The sequence below is a fragment of the Felis catus genome, chromosome E3, assembly GCF_018350175.1.
Source record: "Felis catus isolate Fca126 chromosome E3, F.catus_Fca126_mat1.0, whole genome shotgun sequence".
In the NCBI taxonomy this organism is placed as follows: Eukaryota; Metazoa; Chordata; class Mammalia; order Carnivora; family Felidae; genus Felis; species Felis catus.
The window spans coordinates 29,898,560-29,915,450 of NC_058383.1; the positions used below are offsets into that span (position 1 = coordinate 29,898,560).

General features: G+C 42.8%; 1 protein-coding gene across 1 annotated transcript in view; it reads left to right on the top strand.

Annotated features, from left to right (window-relative positions):
• LOC123382667 overlaps positions 1-15,925 on the top strand; it is a 134,209-nt gene extending 118,284 nt beyond the window's left edge. Inside the window, exon 5 of the mRNA XM_045048296.1 lies at positions 15,381-15,925. Within this exon, the coding sequence (XP_044904231.1) occupies positions 15,381-15,768 (388 nt within the window). The 3' untranslated portion in view covers positions 15,769-15,925. The remainder of the gene's footprint in view (positions 1-15,380) is intronic.
• The last annotated feature ends 966 nt before the right edge of the window (positions 15,926-16,891 follow it).

Here is a 16,891-nt window from a genome sequence, read left to right on the forward strand (position 1 = left end):
ATTCTAGGTGTTTAGGAAATGGTAGCTTCTAATGACCATAGTAAGTGCACTAATGAAAGTGACAGTGCAGAGATTTTCACCCACCTACCAGCTGCCATGAAGGCTTGATGTTCCCCAAACATCATTTGGAGAAACTGCTTCTTCTTTGAGTGACAGCCCAGAAGCTTTAATGACTTACCTTGAGGAATGTTGGCTTGCCTACCACTCGCTGCCTTGGTCCATACTTGGTCTCCAAAGCTTGCCTACCTTCAGATTTCAGACAGTATTTCCAGGAATGGTAGGCGTCTTGTGGCTGAAATCTGAGAGTGGGAAGGAAAACCATAAGCGGGGTCATCAGAAGGAATGCACAGTTTGCCAGAGTCTTCTATGTGGGAGCCATCCCTGGCATGTGTCTGTGTGGTGATTGACTCTTCAATCCTTCACCGAGTTACTCACCTTTGAAATTTTCTGAAAAGGTTTTTCTTTCCTTTCTTTCGTGTTTATGTATTTTTGAGGGGAGGGGGAGGGGCAGAGAGAGAGGGAGACAGGACCTGAAGCAGGATCCAAGCTATCAGCACAGAGCCCAGTGCAGGGCTTGAACACACAAACCGCGAGATCATGACCTGAGTCGAAGTCGAAGGCTTGACTGATCCATTCCGGGCCCTGAGCTACTCACCTCTGTATCTCTAATCCTAGCACGGGACCTCGCAGAGGGGCAGGACCCAGTGAGGGTAGTTGAATGTGTTTATGAACAATTATTTTTTTTAGTGTATGTGCTGCCGAAGCGGGCACATGAATACTTATTTTTTTACTTTTTAAAACTTTTTGTGAAAAATTTCAAAGGTACACACAAATAGAACCACTGTATAATGAACCTCCAGGTACTTCTCACCCAGCTATAACAATTATTCACATTTACCACTCTTGGTTCAGCTATGCTCCCAGTTTTTTTTTTTTTCTGGAATATTTTAAAGCAAACAAGATATGATAATAAATGCTTTAGTATGCATCAGTAATGGATGAAAAATCTTTTGAAAGCACAACTATAATATTGTTATCATACCCAAGTTTAACAATAATTTATGTGCTACGTACTACCTGGTTTATATTTAAAATTCTACAATTGTCCTAAAATTTCTTTCTTTCTTTCTTTTCCTCCTCCCTCCCCCCTCCCCCCTCCTCCCTGCTCCCTCCTCCCTCCTCCCTCCCTCCTCACCCTGCTACCTCCCCCCTCACCCTGCTACCTCCCCCCTCCTCCCTCATCTTCCTCCCTCCCTCCTTCCTCACCTTCCTCCCTCCCTCATCTTCCTCCCTCCCTCATCTTCCTCCCTCCCTCATCTTCCTCCCTCCCTCATCTTCCTCCCTCCCTCCTTCCTCACCTTCCTCCCTCCCTCATCTTCCTCCCCCTCACCCTCCTCCCTCCCCCCTCCTCCTTCATCTTCCTCCCTCCCTCCTCCCTCCTCTTCCCAGAGAAGGAGGTCTTGACAGGTCCTAGAGGCATGGGAGCTCCATAGTATCAGGCACTTCTAAAGCTTTTATCTTAGTTTCTCATTCCCTTCTCTAGTAAATACTGTTATCCACTAAAACATACCAGTGTTCCTTGGAGAAATGGCTGTTTCTAAGACTGGGAAGGCAAATACACAAGATAAGCCCAGAGCAGCTTGGAGTGCCAGAAAGTAAGGAAGTGTCAAAAAAAAAATCTCACAATGAGGAGCTTCTGTGTGGCTCAGTCAGGTTGAGTGTCCAACTTCGGCTCAAGTCATGATCTCAGGATTTAGGAGTTCGAGCCCCGCATCAGGCTCTGTGCGGACAGCTCAGCCTGGAGCCTGCTTCGGATTCTGTGTCTCCCTCTCTCTCTGCCCCTCCCCTGCTCATGCTCTATCTCTATCTGTCTTTCAAAAATAAATAAATGTCAAAAAAAATTTTTTTTAAATCTCACAGTGATAAAGCTATGTCAAGGACACAAAGGAGTCAATTGAAAGAGTTCCTGAAGACTGAGAGCTGGAACAATTTGAGCAACCAAATAGTCCAGTAGTATTGGATTATTATCCCGAAGTAAAAACAAAAAACAAAAACATCCAACTGTCCATGCTGATCTACATAAATAATGAAATAAATGGGGAGAACAGACAAACCTCTTATGCCAAAGAATTCCAAATAATTATGTAGATATTGTCTCTTCAAGGAGGGGGATCCTCAGACCCTACTCTTTAAGTGTGGGTTTCACATAGTGACTTCCTTCCAAAGAAGATAGTAAGGACAGGGAGAATAGAGTGACTTTACAGTGAAGAAACCTGCGAACACTCCTCAGCCAGGTGGTCAAGGTTCACATCAACAGTATCCTTGAAAGGATGTACCCCTGGTATCATGGCACATCACCCGTGTTCTTCCTTTTGTAAACCCTCATCCCCAGGCTACTGAGAAAACCATCAGATAAATCCCAACACAGGGACATTCTACAAAAATACATCACCAGTATTCACACTGTCAACGTCGTTAGAAACAAGGTATGTCTGGGGCGCCTGAGTGGCCCAGTCACTTGAGCATCCCACTCTTGATTTCAGCTCAAGTCATAAGCTCCAGGTCATGAGATCAAGCCCCAATGTCAGGCTTTGCACCGAGCATGGAGCCCATTTGAGATGTTCTCTCCCTCTTCCTCTACTCCTCCCCCATGTCAAAAACAAAGAAATAAACAACAACAAAAAACACCGAGGTATGTCTGAGAAACTGTCACAGCCCAGAGGATCTTAAGGAGAACATGCTAAGTGTCATATAGTACCCTGGAAGAGAAAAAGGACATTAGGTAATATGAGGAAACAATGGTCTCTAGTTAATAATAAGGCATCAGTATTGTTCTGCTAATGGTGACAAAGTCACCCTATTAATGTAAGATGTTAATAAAGAGGTCCCAGATGTGGGGGATATAGGGACTCTGTACCATAATCACATTTTTTTTTTTTTGGCAAATCCAAAATTATGCTAAAATAAAAAGCTTATTCAAGAAAATCTACCCAATTATTTTCTTTATTCTTCTTTCTTGCAATGCCCCAGACTAAAGGAGAGGAAGAAAATGATCCATTCTACCACCATTACAATATCCATTCAGTATGCTGCTCAGGTATAAATTGGATTATCTAACTGTTAACACTAAGGTGTGACTTTCTAATAAGCTTAATATTTTCAGGTGGTATTTACATTTTAAAAGAGGCTCTGATTTACTCAAATCTCAAAATATAATACCCAGGAGACATTTTTGAGCTGAACCTTTTTTTTTTTTTTTAATGTTTATTCTTGAGAGAGAGTTGGGGGGGGAGGGGTAGAGACAGAGAGGGAGACACAGAATCTGAAACAGACTCCAGGCTCTGAGCTACCAGGAAAGAGCCCAATGTGGGGCTTGAACTCACGAATGGTGAGATCATGACCTGAGCTGAAGTCAGACGCTTAACCAACTGAGCCACCTGGGCACCCCAGAGGTGAGCATTTTGGTGCTCTGTATCTGTGACTTCCATAAGCAATCCATACAAGAAGAATGACACAGAACTATATTTACAGACTTCCCAAAAGACTTGTAAAGTCTGTATAGAGAAAATTGATGGCCTTTTACACCACTATTTAATAAAATTTCAAAAGGTTAAGCCAGTAGAGACAAAGTGTGTTGCAGTGGAAAGATTTTGGCTACCCAGAGGGAACTGTGCTCTGATTATGATGCCAGCACCTATAACTTTGTGACTTTGTTCATGCTGCTTAATTGCTCTGTGTGCCAGTGTCCTTACCTAAATAGAGATAATTAAAGCTTGATAGTGGTGACTAAGTGACATAATGCACATACAACACCAAGTATGGTGCCTAGCACATAGGAGATTTCAAAAAAGAAAAAAAAAGAAAAGATGATTACTACGTTGCTGTCATCATCATGGACCATCATCAATGGTTCCTTTATTTTCAAGCTGAGTAACGTGGAGCAGATTACCCAGCACCCTTCAGCATCAGTTTGCTTGCATAAAATGGTGATAAAAACCACATATTCCATATAAAGTTTCTATGCAGAGTAAATGAAGTTAATGCTTTTATTGTGTTTTGTCTTGTGCTTTAGCACAGCTCTGTCTGTATCTGTCCATCTATCCATGCATCCATCTGTCTTCACAACTATCGGTCTATTGATCTGTCATCTATCCATCCATCCTGTCTGTGTATCTATCTATCCATCCATACATCCACCTTCCTTTACATCTATCCACCTATCTTTCTTTAAATTTTTTTAAACGTTTATTTATTTTTTGAGAGACTGAGAGAGACAGAGCATGAGCAGGGAAGGGGTAAAGAGAGAGAGAGGGAGTCACAGAATCCAAAGAAGGCTCCAGGCTCTGAGCTGTGATCATAGAGCCCGACGCGGGGCTCGAACTCAGGAGCTGTGAAATCATGACCTGAGCTGAAGTCGGATGCTTAACCCACTGAGCCACCCAGGTGCACGTATCTTTCTTTAAAGTTTACATGAACAGACTCCAGATTCCCCTAAATGTGGCTAACAAAATGGAGCTAGGAAATTTCCCATACAGGAATTTGTACTTTTTTTTTTAACAGTGGAAACGAATGAGTTTTGAAAAGGCTCAAAGGCCTTCTTTGATATTCATGTGTTCCAGATAAAATTCTCAAATAATGCATATAAATGAAGGAAGCTTTAACCTGCAATAATTAAAGAAAAAACTATTGGTTTTGAATAATATTGAAACTGTGGGTTTATTACATTTTCAGGGCCTTGAATTTAGAGTACAAAATAAAGCCAACGCCAGGGAGGCTGCCTCTTCTTAAAGGTTACTCCTAATTGATAATTTGTTGAATTAAAAAATTGTTGGTGCTTTCTTGCTAGTGGCACTGAGGCCAGCTGAGGAATCGTTAATAATTCTGGGTGCTTTGAAGCCTGAAGCCAGGAATACTTCCCTTATTTTTCAGTGCAGATGCTCAAATAGCAGCATCCTTGTGAGCCGTCTGTCAGTAAGTGTGCCAACTTTATGCTTACACTGTGATAAGAAACACAATGGTTAAATATCCTTAGTTATCCTGTTCATCCCACTCTACATGGGGACCAACTTAAGACCACATATTGTGTCCTCCCTCTGGCAACACAAAGACCCACTTTCCTCTCCTATCCAGCTACCAAACAGGCAGACCTCCTGGTCAAATGTTCTGGTTGAGTCAGACTCTGAGATCTTTTGGATTAACTAGGAAACCAACATAGAACAGGAGGGGAAGGGAAAGGACAGGAAGGGAGCCCCGCATTGAATCCTGAACAATGATGACCTTTGGAGTCAAGGAGAGGAAGAAGAGCAACAGATAGCTAGGAAGGCATGACCAGGGACAGAGGAGGATAACCGAATGTTCTAGAAGTCAACAGAGCCCAGCACTTCGATGGGGTCTTGTTGAGTGACCTTGAGAGACTGAGTAAAATAAAGACCAAAACATGGGCATTGGGTTTGATAACATGGTGGACATCATTGGTAATATGGGCAAAAGAAGTTTCTATGGAGTGGGGATAGAGAGAAGGGGAGGGAACTAAGGGGGAGAAGCAAATGGGGCATGAGGATGTGGGGGAAACCCATGTTTTCATTTGTGCTTGAAAATTTTCATAACTAAAAGCATTTCTAAGACTAATCAAAAACTGGACATGCACACACACACACCCCTCACATTGCATTTAATGGATGACGTAGCAGGTGAACCCGGCTCCATAGGATCTCCATGCTGTTCCACCCTGCCCTCCCCCACATTTTCGTGGCACCAGCCACCGCTCTGCCCAAAGTAAGCCATATGCAATTTTTCCTTCTCAGATGCCTTAGTGATCAGATTCCTTTGCTGCTGTCCTTCTGAGACACATTGTTTACAGGGCTCAATATGACCAGCTGGCTCCTGGCTCCTCTCTAACTCCCTCTCACCACTTTCTCTCCATTACGACCCTCCAGCCATTTTGGCTTCCTTGCAGATCCTTGAACAAACTCCTATATCTCCTCAGGACTTGTGCACCTCTTCTCCCTTCTGCCTTGGAGCTCTCGTGCTCGCTCTCTCTCTCTCTCTCTCTCTCTCTCCCAAAGCAAATCAATAAACTTTAAATAATGACCTTTATTCATAGTTATTAAGTAAAGGCAATCTGGGAGTCTTGGAGTTGGTGGTTGAGGGAAGACCTAGAAAGCATCTAGATCAGGATTCTCCACCAATTCCATGTTGATTAGGTGAATCTGTGGGGGGGAAAAAAAAGCAGAATTAAGCATGTAGAGTTGCCCTCTGTGCATGTGCAAGTTAAACCCTTGGAGAATTGCAACACGTGTTACCATAGGGTCAGTGAGAAGTTCTACCACCAACAAACTAGCCTAACTTGAATTAATCCACACTGACTGGGCAATTTGCCTGCAAGAAATTTTCTGATCATAAACATTTTATTTCTTTGGAAGTTTTCGTGGCACTGTATTTGTGTGGAATGCATAGAAATGCATCAATGTGCATGCAATACAGCACGGCGGGGAGGGTCAGTGGGGTGCAGTAATCAAGAGTATAGACGCTGAGGCCAGGTCTGCCTTGATGAGGCCCTGGCTCTGTGGCTTTCAGCTGTATAGCTTTGGGCAAGTTACTCAATCCTGCGACTCAGTTTCCTCATGTGCGAAATGAAGATAATAATAGTAGGACCTACCTCATCTAGTTGTAATGAGGATTAAATGGGTTAATCCATGTAAATTCTTGAAGAAATGCCTGACCCATATAGCATGCAACCACTAGCTTGCAACAGTTTTACAAGCCATGTGTTTTTCAACAAAAATAAGTTAATAACACAGTGTTGGTTTCAAACTCTTTAGACTCTTGCAATTTTCTTGTTTTAAAAATTTTTTTAAATGTTTTAAAAATTTTTTTAAATGTTTTCTTTATTTTTGAGACAGAGAGAGAGGAACACACAGAATCCTTAGCAGGCTGTAGTCTCTGAGCTGTCAGCACAGAGCCCAACTTGGAGCTCGAACCCACAAACTGAGAGATCATGACCCGAGCCAAAGATGGAGGCTTAACCAACTTGAGCCACCTAGGCACCCCTAGAGCCTTGCTATTTTCAAACACGAAGGGGGCCTCAGCCCCGTGGTAGTGACAAGGAATTTTGACTCCCTTTCTGGGAGTTATTCTTGGGCAATTTGAAAACCTGTCTGGCCCATTTTGCTGAGTGCTTAATGAGCCCACGTAACCTCTTTTTTTTTTTTTGGCTAAAATTTTTATTTCATTTTATTGTATCTCTAGTTTGTATTATTTTACAACTCTGGTCAAGTTGTCATTTAAGTGTCATTTAATATTTTATATTTCCCATCCTTTTGTTTTCTCTTTTCTTACCTTCCTCTTTGACCTCGATCTTTCTATGTCAACTCTTTCTACAGATCCCATATGTATAATAATGTACAACTATAATAATACTTGCTCCCTTATTTATTAAAAAAATTAAAATTTGAATTCCAATATAGTTACCAAACGGTGTTATAGTAATTTTAGGTGTAGAATAGAGTGATTTGATAATTCTATACATTATTCAGTGCTCCTCGTGGTAAGTGTACTCTTAATCCCCATCACCTCTTTCACCCATCTACCAACCCACCTCCCCTCTGGTAACCATCAATTTGTTCCCTGTAGGTAAGAGTCTGTTTTTCTTTTCTTTTTTCCTTTTTTTTGTTCATTTGTTTTGTTTTTTGGATTCCATATATGAGTGAAATCATACGGTATTTGTCTTTCTCTGAGTGACTTATTTCGCTTAGCATTACGCCCTCTAGGTCCACCTATGTTGTTGCAAATGGCAAGATTTTGTGCTTTTTTGTGGCTGAGGAATATTCCAGTGTGTATATTTACATATATACACTGCATCTTCCTTATCCATTCATCACCCGATGGACACTTGGGCTGCTTCCATATCTTGGCTCTTGTAAATAATGCTGCAGTAAACACAGGGGTGTATATATCTTTTTGCATTAGTGTTTTCCTATTCTTTGGGTAAAAAGTAGTAGGGGAATTACTAGATACTATGGTAGTTCTCTTTTTAATTTTTAAGGAATCTCCATACTGGTTTCCACGGTAGCTACACAAGTTTGCATTCCCACCAACAGTGCACGAGTGTTCCTTTTTCTCCACATCTTCACCAAGACTTGTTATCTCTTGAGTTTTTTATTTTAGCCACTCTGACAGGTGTGAGGTGATATCTTATTGTGGGTTTGATTTGCATTTCCCTAGTGATGAGAGTGATGTTGTACATCTTTTTATATGGCTGTTGGCCATCTGGATGTCTTCTTTGGAGAAATGTCTATTCATGTCTTCTGCCCATTTTTAATTGGATTCATTTGGTTTTTGGTTTGGTTGTTTGACATTGAGTTGTGTAAATTCTTTATATATTTTGGGTACTAACCCTTTATCAGATATATCATTTGCCAATATCTTCTCCCATTCAGTAGGTTGCTTTTGTTGATCGTTTGCTTTGCTATGCAGAAGCTTTTTATTTTGATGTATTCCTAATAGTTTATTTTTCCTTTTGTTTCTCTTGACTCAGGAGACATATCTAAAAAAATGTTGCTATGGCGGATGTTAAAGAAGTTACTACCTGTGCCCTCTTTTAGGATTTTTATGGTTTCAGGTCTCACATTTAGATTCTTAATACATTATGAGTTTGTTTTTGTGAATGGTGTAAGAAAGTGGTCTAGTTTCATTCTTCTGCATGTTGCTGTCCAGTTTTCCCAGAACCATTTGTTGAAGAGACTTTTTCCCACTGCGTGTTCTTGCCTCCTTTGTCGAAGATTTATTGGCCATATGATTGTGGGTTTATTTTTGGGCTCTCTGTTCTGTTCTGTTGATCGATGTATCCATTTCTTGTGCCAGTTCCATACTGTTTTGATCACTACAGCCTTGTAGCATATCTTGAAATCTGGAATTGTTATCCCTCCTGCTGTATTTTTCTTTTTCAAGATTGCTTCAGCTATTCTGGGTCTTGTGTGGTTCTATACAAAGTTTTAAGATTTTTGTTCTAGTTCTGTGAAAGGTGCTGTTGGTATTTTGATAGGGATTGCAATTAAATTTGTGGATTGTGTTGGGTAGCCCGGAGATTTTAACAATGCTTGTCTTTCTAATCCATGAACATGGAATATCTTTCCATTTCTTTGTGTCACCTTCCATTTCTTTCATCAGTATTTTATAGTGTTGAGACTACAGGTCTTTTACTTCCTTGGCTAAGTTTATTCTTAGGTATTTTATTGTTTTTGGTGCAATTGTAAATGGGATTGTTTTCTTAATTTCTCTTTCTGCTATTTCATTATTAGTGTATAGAAATGTGACAGATTGCTGTGTAATGATCCCACATGACCTCCTGATTCCTTCCTTGCTTGCTAGTGAGCCACACTCAAACTTAAGAGAACATGCAATATCCACGTCCTGGCTCTCCAGAAATGCAATTGTCTTTCACAAGTGTATCATTTCCCTCTTTCTCTACTTCTGTCTTTGCTGTCTTCCTCTGCTTTTCTATCTCTCTTTTTCTGTGTCTCTCTCATACACATATCAAACAATACACGTTTTGTTTGTATATATGGTCTCCCTGTGTGTGTATACATATGTATATGAGTGTATGCATATGCCTGTGTATGTGTGTGTCTTCCTGCGTGTGTGTCTCTGTGTCTACATGTGTGTCTCTGTGTGTGTGCATGTGTGTATCTGTGTGTGTGTCTGTGTGTCTGCATGTGTGTTTCTATATGTTTCTGTTTGTGAGTGTTCATGGGTGTTTCGTGTGTCTACGTGTGTGTGTGCGTCTGCACGTGTGTTTGTATTTGCATGTGTATCTGTGCATGTCTGTGTGTTTGCATGTGTGTCTTTGTGTGTCTGCATGTGTGCATGTGTGTCTGCATGTGTGTGTGTTTGCATGTGTCTGTATATGTCTGCCTGTGTGTTTGCATGTGTGTGTCTCTGTTTTGCATGTGTATCTGTGCATGTCGGTGTATGTGTTTGCTTGTGTATCTGTGTGTGTTTGTGTATCTGTGTGTGTCTGTGTTTGCATGTGTATCTGTGTGTGTTTGCTTGTGTATCTGTGCATGTCTGTGTGTTTGCATGTGTGTCTCTGCGTGTCTGCGTGTGTGTTTTCACGTGTATCTGTGCATCCCTGTGTTTTCCATGTGTATCTGTGTGTTTGCACGTGTGTGCATGTCTCTGTGTGTGTTTACATGTGTGTGCGTGTCTGCATGTGTGTCTTTGTGTGTTTGCATGTGTATGGGTGTGTCTCTGTCTTGCATGTGTATCTGTGCATGTCTGTGTGTTTGCGTGTGTGTTTGTGTGTCTGTGTGTGTGTTTGCAAATGTATTTGTGTGTATCTGTGTTTGTGTATCTGTGCATGTCTGTGTGTGTTTGCATGTGTGTCTGTATGTGTCTGCATGTGTGTTTGCATGTGTATCTGTGTGTCTCTGTGTTTTGCATATGTATTTGTGTGTGTTTGCATGTGTGTGCGTGTCTTTTTGTGTGTGTGTCTGTGCATGTCTTTGTGTTTGCACGTGTATTTGTGTGTGTCCGTACGTTTGTCTGCATGTGCATGTGCACGCATAACCCTTTCCCCAGACGTGACTCTGCTTCTTGGTCTCTCAGCTTCTAGCAGCCCTCTCTCCCTTTGTCACAAGGGGGTCAGACTCCAGAAGACCCGCCCACCCACCATCCCCCTGACTTCCAGCTGAGCCAAGTGGAAGATAAGGGCTGCTTCAAATGGCTCCTTTTCTCTAACTCCACATTGTGAACATGCCAGTGTTTATTTGGCCACATGGTCCATTTGGGACGATTTCCCTTGCAGTCCTGCTAAAAATCGCCCCATTTTCTTTCAGCCTTTGTCCTCTTTTTGCCTCAACCCCACCTGAGGTCAGACACCTTTCTTCTCTGTTTTTCAGTTATCTCTGGTGCTTTTATTCCCATCAGCAACTTAAGCTGCTACCTAGCAATTTGAGTCAGGGTGTTCAGCCTCTGATTTTTGAGAGAAACACACCCCTGATATTAAGCGGTTCACAGGCCCCATCCTCTGTCTGTGTCTTTTAATGGGAGGAATAATGAAGGAGCAACAACAAGCCAAATCCAACTACTTCTTTTGGGTAATTCTCCTATTGATTGCTCCCTAATCAGAAAACCTGTGGTCTTCATGTGAAGCAAAGACATTTGAAGCCAGCATTTTTATCACATTTGTCCAGCATAGATTGGAAGCTGATTTTCAAAACATCAGAACGATATCTAGAAGAACCTGTCCTGTCGGGGGTTTGCTTTCGTGGGCTAAGAAAATATCCCAACAGCTTTTTGACCTACGAAATCTGTCTTCAGAAAGTGGTTTCCACATGTGTGACATATTTAGCCTGCCTCGGAAAAACACAATTTATATTTGACAGTTTTAATATTTTGAACACTGCATGTGGACATTTTTATCAGGCAGGTTGTTTATGTTGACAGTGGGAGTTTGCAAACTAATGAAGAAAATAAGAAAGGAAATTAGCTTGAAGCTGCTGAGTATTTGCGAGCAGAAGGTAAACGAAGGAGGTACCGATGTCTAGAAATAATTGCCATCGCTGCCATGGTCCTCCATTAGCGCTGCCAGAAGACCCAGGGTCTGACAGTTAAATTAAAGCTTGCAACCCAGTGAAAAATTAGCAGCAGAAAGCTTGAATTCTGGTAACATCACACTGCATGCCATTTACTGTAGGGCTTGACAACTTTGTTCCATTCATAATATTCATTGGGGGGTAAGATGGTTTGGGAGACGTAGAAAACACTTTTAGCTGTAGCAGGCAGTGTTTACAAAGCAATGATCCGGCCAGTTTGCCATGACAGTGAGGGCTTGCTCAGGGAATTTCTTCTCTTGTTATGTGACACTGGATGATGACTGGAGTCTGAACTTTGACATCAGACAGAGTTGAGTATAAAGCCCAGCTCCACCTGGGTGGACCCTACTGGCTTTGTGTCTTTGGGCTAGGGACTTAAGCTTTCTGTTCCTTAGTTTTCTCACCTTCAAAGTGTAGCTAATAATATGACCTGCCTCATAAGATTATGAAGGAGTCGATGAGATAATGCATTAAAGGGCCTTGCACCATGTCTGGCACATCATAAGCAATGTAGTTGCTATTGTTCAAGAAGGCGGTAGAAGAGGAGTTTAGTTACAGTGGAAACGTTTGGAGGCTTCATGGGAAAGGTGCAAGTTGAGGTTCATCTGAACTATGAGTAAGGGTCTGACACGAGCATATGGGTTGGAAGAAAAGGGCAGCCTAGAAAGAGGAGAAGCGTCCGCAAAGATCTGCGGAGGCAAAGAGTTGATGGCCTCTTCAGGGCTTGAGAGAAGGACCGGGAGCAGGGAATGACCTTGAACTAAAATAGTCCTACGACCACTTTCTCTGTCACTCCTCAAGCGTAGGAAGTGGTCTTTCTGAATAGCCGGGTAACTTGCTTCAAGCTAGATTCTCTTGTTCAGTTCTTAAGCATCCAAGACCCAAGGAAGGGCAACCCAGCAAGGTAGTTCACCATCTCTCCCAAGACCCTCAATGCATTCCCCCTTTTCCCTTCCCCTTGGCTGGCCCTTGCCAATCTGGTGGATGAAAAATGGTATTTTCTGGCTGACGCCTCGTTTAGGAAATAGGTACAATGCTTCAGTTCAAATATAATGCTACAGTCTTTTAAGAAATGGCGTTATCTGTTGAAATTAGGTATATAAATACCCCTTCACCCAGGAATCCAATTTTGAGGAATCTGTCCTACACAGCTGAATGTACCAGTGCATAAAGATAAATGTACTAGCATGTCTTTTGCAATATTATTGAAAATGGCTTAAAAAGGCAGAAGCAAATCCAATGTTGTCCACTGATGAAGATGGTTGAATTAACAGGGAGGGTTACTCCTTCTATGGAATACGATACAGCTTTGATAGGAATTGATTACATCTCTATGTATCAACATCTCTCTGAGCCAGTTACATGCTATAACGTGAATAGTATGATCCAGTTTTTTTAAAAACGCAGGAAAACTTTTTCTGTGACGTATGGTTGGAGGAACATAAAGAAAAGTGTGGAAACGCACCCACCAAACTTAGCTGTGTTTCCTTGCTGGAAGGGTGTCCGGGATTGAGCAAAGAGGGAGCCACAGTTGCCCTTTTCTTTGTAAACCCGATTTTGACTTGTTACCACCAGCATGCATTTTGTAGCTTGAAAGGAAAATGCACGAAAATACATAAAAACGACACTTAGCTGCTGAATAGGGGATACGGGAAAAGAAACGTGGAGTGAAAGGGAAGCAAAATTGTGGAAGCCATGAGCAGGAAAGGAGAATGACAGCTGCTTTTGTTGATGTGTGTGCTGGGCTGGCTTCAGGTTTTGCTTGAGGGGGAGTATGTCTCCCTTCTTGTACGGTAGAGAGGGAAGCCAGCAAGTCGGCATCTGTCTTAGCTTGGCATGGAAACTTCCTTGCATGAGGCAGTCCCTGCTCACCTGTGCAGCATCATCTCCCCCCCAGTCTTTAGGCATGAGTACCATTGAGCTGCTTGCCTGACAGCCCACACGCCATCGTAAACACACACGTGCACACATGCACACACACTCATGCGTGTGCTTTCTGTGGTTTCTCACTTCTGTGTTGTTCTTTAAGCCCAGAGCACTCCTCACATTTCTTTTTTCTTTTTAATTTTTCAATGCTTAGTTTGAGAGAGAGAGAGAGAGAGAGAGAGAGAGAGAGAGAGAGAAAGCAAGTGGGGTAGGGGCAGAGAGAGTGGGAGAGAAACCCAACCACATTCCACAGCCACAGCGCAGAGCCTGATGTGGGGCTTGAACTCCCGAACCGTGAGATCATGACCTGAGCTGAAGTTGGACGCTTGACCAACTGAGCCACCCAGGTGCCCCAGGTGAATTTGTATTTGGCTTGTTTCAGATGAGGAAATGGAGGTCAGAGCAGTGGTGTGACCCATTCAAGGACTCACGGTGAAATGCTGATAGAATCAAATATTAAGGCCCTGTCTGCAGACTCCTACCTTGGGACGTTTCTGCTTCACCTATACTGTGAATTGCAGAAACGTACACACCCCAGTGGAATGCATTGGTGACTCTGTTACTGTTATTCAGGTGTGGTTTGTAGTTTGGGTCACATCTCCCTCTGATTCATTCTGTTGACTAGCTCTTAGCCAGACCATAATACCCTAATGACCAGGTGGATGAGTTAGGAAGCTTCCCCCTGCAAGTAACAGGCAAATCTAACTTAAAGGAGCTTAAACAAATTACAGAGGCATATTCTTTCATGCAAAGAAAAGTTTGCCTTAAGGCATGAGCTAGAACTGAAGGCTCCCCATCTTTCTTCTCTGCCACCCTCCGCTTGTGACTTTTATCCTCTGGTGGCTCCCCTCCTGGTTACAGGGTATTTGCTGCAGTTCTGGGCTTCTTGGTCTGCACACAAAAATAGTCAAATATGGGGAGAGCAAGGAGCCTGACCTGTATACTTTTAAAAGAGGAGACGGCACCGGGGTGGCTCAGTCATTAAGCATCTGACTTGGGCTCACGATGTGATCTCACAGTTGGTGAGTTCGTGTCCCACATCGGGTGAGTTGGAGCCCCACATCCGGTGAGCTCGAGGCCCAGGTGAGCCTCACTTCTCCCCCAACCCCTCTGTCTTTCTGCCCTCATGGGATTTTCCCTCTCTCTCTGCCCCTCCCTCACTTGTGCCCTCTCTCTCTCTCTCTCAAAATAAAACAAATAGAAGATAGGAGACAAAAACTCCACCAAGTCCTCCTCTGTGGGTCTGGGCAGTAAGGGATTAAAGTTGCCCAAACGTTTGACCGTTGGCCCCAGATACTGGGAGGTAACCTCTAAGCCCTTGGAGTGTCCTGCCTGATAAGAATGTCTTTGTTTACCTGATGGTCTTGGGCTATGGCCCATAGTCCATGTTAACAAGGCCTTGGGCCTTGCTTTGTGGCTCACCCTCTGGAGGGGCTGCAGACTAACTTTAGCCATGGGGCTGGTCAGTCCTGTCTACATGACTGAGCCCCAGGAAAACTCTGGGTACCAAGATTCAGGTGAGCATCCCGGGGTGGCAATACTCCATGCATATCATCACACATGGCTATTGAGAGAAGTCAGTATGATCTGCATGATTCCATTGGTGAAGGTCAGCTCGAGTCTCCATGCTTGGTATCTCTTGGACCTCTTCCCTTGGCTGATTTCAGTCTGTGCTCTTTTACTGTAATAAACCATACGATTGGTATAGTTGAAGTAAATTATCAAAACTGAGGGTGGTCTTGGAGACCCCCAAACTTGTAGTTGGTGTCAGACGGGAGGAAAGTCTTAGAGACGGTGTCCTTCTCCATAGGTCCTATTGACCAGAGCTGTGTTCTATGCTTGTTTCTCTGTCAATCACAGGCAAGTGGAACTGCCTTGGGTGGCTTGGATTGAAAAAGATTTAGCCCCCAGGACGGTGAAGAGCCTCCCCTGGAACGTTGGGCCTGTGATTCTTGAGACTTCTCTTAGGAACGAAGAAGGAGGGGCAATCATAACTGTTGGGATGCAGCTGACAGTGTCTACAACAAATTGTTTTTTTATCACTTTCTTTCTCCTTGCTGGGAGCAGTGTAGCATCCCAAAGGGGCATTTTACCTCTGCTCTCTGGATCTGGCCATGCTTCCTACCGCCTGAAGGGCCGTGCAATTTTCATTCCAGACCCCGACACTGATAAACTTGTCGATGTTTTGATCCCCCTGGGATCCAAAAGGCTTTGGAAAAAAGCCGCTTGGCCTGACCTTTCCCTATGATCAGCATTTGTGCAAAATAAGAACAAAAAAAATATCAGTGTAGAAACCTGAGAGAGTTCTTCCCTAAAGACCTCTTTCTATCACTGACCACCTCCCGTCAGCGGAGGCCTCGCATCCCAACCAGCCTAGGCTTTTGGCCTACAAGTTGTTTCTGGAGATGTGAGTGTCCCATAAAAATAATAAATTCTTATAATAATGATATTAATGTATTGAGGGTTATTCTATACCACGTATGGTGCAGAGAGGCTCTGAATCCATTACCTCATTTAATGTCATTTTAAATCCCATTTCAAGGAATGTGAGGTAGGTTTTGATTACATTTATTTGTGTCTGGACGAGCAAAGTGAGGCTCAGAGAAGTGAAGTAACTTGCCCATAGTCACACAGCCGGTAAGTGCTATAGTCAGAGCTGGACGCTTCTCAAGCAGGGTCTCGAGCTACTAAGCTACACTGCCATGTCGTGAGTTCATATCGGTGGGGAGAGGGGTTTTATCAGAGGAATAGGAGGTTGCCATTGAGGGGTTTGGAGCACAGGATGGCTTGCTCATTTTGAACAGGGCATTTGGGTAATATCAGAGTGTTCCAGAATGCCCTTGGTAGGCTTGTCCAGCCTACCCCTGGAGTTTATTTGAGAATGACCTTGCATGCTTCAACCAAAGAAACATTTCTTTGATCTATTTTATGTTAGGTCTTGGATTCCATGTAATATTTCATTTGAGTAGAACTTTTCACTGTCCTTAGAAAAGAAAATTAGAAATCCTTTCATCTAGATGAGAGTGGAAAATCTATGGCCTGTGGACCAACTCTGGGAAGTTGCCCGTTTTTAGAAATAAAGTTATATGGGAACACAGACATACCCATGCACTGGACATATCGTCTACATTTGCTTTTGTTGTAAATGGCAGAGTTAAAAAATGTACCATTTGCTCCTTTCCAGAAAACATTTGTGGACTTCTGATCTAGATCAGGGTGTCTTAACCTTGTCACTTGACGTTTGGGGTCAGATCATTATTTAAATTTTTTTAGTGTTTTTTTTGAGAGAGAGAGTACTCACTGGGGGGGAAGGACAGAGAGAAAGGGAGACAGAATTCAAAGCAAGCTCTGCACTGTCAGAGCAAAGGCCA